At 45.8% G+C, this 3,531-nt stretch overlaps 2 protein-coding genes across 3 annotated transcripts in view; both read right to left on the minus strand.

The window, feature by feature from the left end:
• The window catches only part of LOC106940787 (apoptosis-stimulating of p53 protein 1-like), a 36,763-nt gene that overhangs the window by 21,941 nt on the left and 11,291 nt on the right, over positions 1 to 3,531 (minus strand). Inside the window, exons 9-10 of the mRNA XM_015023613.1 lie at positions 2,973 to 3,178; positions 1,687 to 1,746 (exon numbers count right to left, since the gene is read on the minus strand). Coding sequence (XP_014879099.1) covers positions 1,687 to 1,746; positions 2,973 to 3,178 — 266 coding nt within the window. The remainder of the gene's footprint in view (positions 1 to 1,686; positions 1,747 to 2,972; positions 3,179 to 3,531) is intronic.
• LOC106940788 (apoptosis-stimulating of p53 protein 1-like) lies at positions 1,567 to 3,257 on the minus strand. 2 transcript variants are annotated; one of them, XM_015023614.1, is made up of 2 exons: positions 2,973 to 3,257; positions 1,567 to 1,782 (listed from the first exon to the last, which is right to left on the minus strand). In XM_015023614.1, the coding sequence occupies exons 1-2, from the start codon at positions 3,072 to 3,074 to the stop codon at positions 1,582 to 1,584; spliced, it is 303 nt and encodes a 100-aa protein (XP_014879100.1). In that variant the 5' UTR covers positions 3,075 to 3,257; the 3' UTR covers positions 1,567 to 1,581. The 2 variants fall into 2 exon arrangements, 1 of the variants encoding a protein (XP_014879100.1); XR_001423199.1 differs by having other exon boundaries at positions 1,692 to 1,782; positions 2,005 to 3,257.

Consider the following 3,531-nt stretch of genomic DNA (forward strand, 5'->3'; position numbering starts at 1 on the left):
GATAAAAAATAAATAAATAGTAATTATGTGATCGGTATTGCTGATCGGCCCTCATGGGTGATCAGTATCGGTATCGGGAGGAAAAAACCTGATCGGCACATCTCTAGTACTTACTGTTAGTTTGTCCTACGATACAGGATATTAAATCTCACTGTGTGTTTTTTAGTAGGTGAGCCAAAATAAAAACAAACCTCTGATCAAGCTTTTCCAGATTAAACTCCAACAATCTACACACTGAAGACAAATATTTTTATTTCTCTATCCACCTTATTCCTGAGAGGCTTACTGGGGAAATGATTATAGGTCTTACTTCCGGCGGCTAGCGGAGGTAGCATTATTTCACTGTAATTTGTAGAATTTTTTGCTAGTCTACATTCATGATAGTAGTTGCATCTCTCTTTTTGGTTATAATACAATATTTAGTTACACTTGTTCACGGACAAGTAGAGACAACCTGAGACAACTAGGGACAAGTAGAGACAACTAAGTTTAATCAGGGGAGCGACAGGAACAAGATCGTTAAGTTTTGTACTGGAATGACCGTGAATTAGCATCGCTGCTAGCAGCTCGTTTCTCTGAAGAGCTGACAGGAATAAAGAGAAAGCAGAGAAGCTGGTCAGAGTCTGAGCTGCTGTTAGCGCTGACGGTGTAAAACACCAGAACTACATAATATTAGCTCGGTGTGATGTGAATTTTATTTTTCATTTGTATTTAAAAAATAATAAAGTTCATGATCTGAGTCTTTATCATTATGAATGGGCCAGGAACATTTCTTATAAGACAAAATAAAATATCTGGGCTCATTTAGTCCATCAGAACCAGAACCTCGAGGTTCTCCATTGCTGAGTGTCGCTGCATATCAGCGGAGAGATGACCGCAGCTGCTGCGCTCCAGACCGCAATATGGAGAATCTCCCCACTGGACCAGAACCGAACCGAATCGCATATTAATCTGTTACAGAGAGCAACTTTCCACTGGAAAGTGTCTGCCCTTGTGATTCTCGGGTAACTGTTCTGTTCGTGGCTGTACTTTAATAATCAGACCAAGTTTACTTTGTGGCTGCAGCAGCAGGTGTGTTGATTGACACCCATTTTGTCTGATTTGAAGAAGGTGGGGGGCCAACTTCACTCAGGTGCTAAATATGCTAGTGCGGGTTATTTCCAGCCATTTCTTCAAGTCGCCATCCCTCCCCTCAATAGCTGTAGGTAGCGGTAAAACAATACTGCCGCATTTAAGCTGTGAAAACTGGAGTTCGCACATATTTTATAGCCTAAAACCTCTGTGGAAAGCCAGTTAGCGAGTTGCTAACCCGCAAACAAATGTCGGTTCCGGTTAGCAACGGAAGTCGTACCCATAATTCACGCAAAGCATCATGGGGCATAGGAATAAGGTGGATACCATAGACATAATATAAGCTTATATTATGTCTATGGTGGATACGTTAAATAACTTGATTTCTGTAACTCGCCACATCCAGGTGGCCAGATACTGCCACCTGCAGGTGGGAGGTAGCATCTCTTCAAGCTGATGCTTTTCAACATTTATTCAGAAAATTCATAAAATTAAAAAGAAAAATCACAATTATGCATCACAGGAAGAAAAATAGCAGGGATCTTTTGATTTTGCACAAATTTCCACAACAACCGGAGGAGCTGTTCGCAGTGGCTGCTTCGCTGCTGCTGTTACCTTGGCCATCAGCATCTGCTGCTGCGCCTCGATCTGCTGCTGCTGCCTGGTGGCCATTTCCTGGAGCTCAGAGAGGGTTAGCTCTACCTGCGGGACCTGCACACACACACACACGCACACACACACACACACACACACACACACACACACACACACACACACACACACACAGAGTAAAGGACATTTTAACAGTGAGTGTCTCCAGAGCAGAGGTAGGTTTGGTTTAGAAAAACTTTTCCTGTCTGATTATTAAAACTGAAAGCTTTCTGCAGTAACTTCAGAACAAGTTGGCTCTAAATATGTTGAGTCACTGGTTACCAAGGTGATTCCCTGGTGTTCATGGGAGCAGCAGCACTGATGAAAACAGTTGCTGTGGCCACCATGCGATGGCAGCATGGACAGGTTAGAGGTTCTGCTGCAGGTGAAGCACCTGGCCACTGAACTTCATCTTCCTGCTACAGCTCAGATCAGTTAGCTGTTAGCCAGAAGAGCTACTCTTTACTTCCCTCTAGTGGTGAAGCATAGGCATGCTAACCACTCAGGTCTGATGTTTTTCATATTTCCCATCAGTCACTACAGTTTTAGGATGAAGGGCATTTTCAAGATGGCTGACATATTTGAGCCTCTTAAAACATTTTTTGCCTTAAGATGTTTCCCATCTTCATGACAGATGAACTTTATAAAATGTGGCAGAATCATAACCTGAGGACTGCAGCTAGCGAGTCATCATGGTTAGCTTTAGCTTCTGCTAATCTTTAATGTGATTAGCACTTTAGCATTAGCATGTTTTTGTAAGCAGTTTAGTATAATTTTGTGTGTAGCAGTTTAGCTTTAGCTTCTGCCATTTTCTTTTCAAGTGTTTAATGGATTACTGTTAGCATGGCTAAGATTTTTGTTTAGCAAATTAGTGGTTGGAAACACCAGAACCCCTCAGAACCCTCCAGAACCTCTAGAATCTCCAGAACCCTTCAGAACCTCTAGAACCCTTCACAACCCTCTAGAACCTTTCAGAACCTCTAGAATCTCCAGAACCCTTCAGAACCTCTAGAACCCTTCAGAACCCTCTAGAATCCTTCAGAACCTCCAGAATCTCCAGAACCCTCCAGAATCTCTAGAATGTCCAGAACCCTCTGGAACCTCCTGATCCTCCAGAACCCTGTGTCTGGTTCTGCTGGGCTCCTTATCTTGGTGGAGCCAGCAGAAGTTCAGCCGGTGTAGTCGATGTGTGGTGATGTCCAGCAGAACTCTGCCGGTTCCGCAGGCCCGGTCCGGCCCGGCTGCAGTACCTGCAGATTGTCCCAGGTGATCCTGCAGGAGCGGACTTTGATCTTGCTGCATTGTCCTTCCACCGTGAACTCCTGCACCAGGTCCACTTCGTTCCACTCCATGGTCCCGGCCGGGCCGGTCCGGCAGGGGAAACCGGACCAGACCAGAACTTTATCTGGTGTCGAGCTCAGGTCTACCTCAGATACAGTCTTCTTGGCGAGTTCTGCTGTGGGAACCGGGTCAGAACCAGCATGTTCTGTTTCTCTCCTCGTCCTGCTGCAGCTCTTTGCTGCGACACCCCCCCTCCCCCGTCTCTCGCCCGTCTCCTCTCTCTCTCTACTGCAGCAGAGCCGGCTTAGCCCCGCCCCCTCCAGATGTGCTTGATGAGGAAGATGATGCTGCCAGAGCGAAGAACAGAGGGAACGTCCTGCCGGCTGCGTCACGCTGCAGGACAGACGACTCGGTCCGACATTCTGCTGGTCCAGATGTGAATCCAGGATGTGGTCAGATCAGAAAAATTGACAGAGAAATGGTGGAGGATAGTCTGGAGCGGATCAGAACCGGAATCTGGACCGGATC

This window comes from Poecilia latipinna, unplaced genomic scaffold (assembly GCF_001443285.1).
Source record: "Poecilia latipinna isolate Pla-1442-1.1 unplaced genomic scaffold, P_latipinna-1.0 Scaffold3360, whole genome shotgun sequence".
Classification (NCBI taxonomy): Eukaryota; Metazoa; Chordata; class Actinopteri; order Cyprinodontiformes; family Poeciliidae; genus Poecilia; species Poecilia latipinna.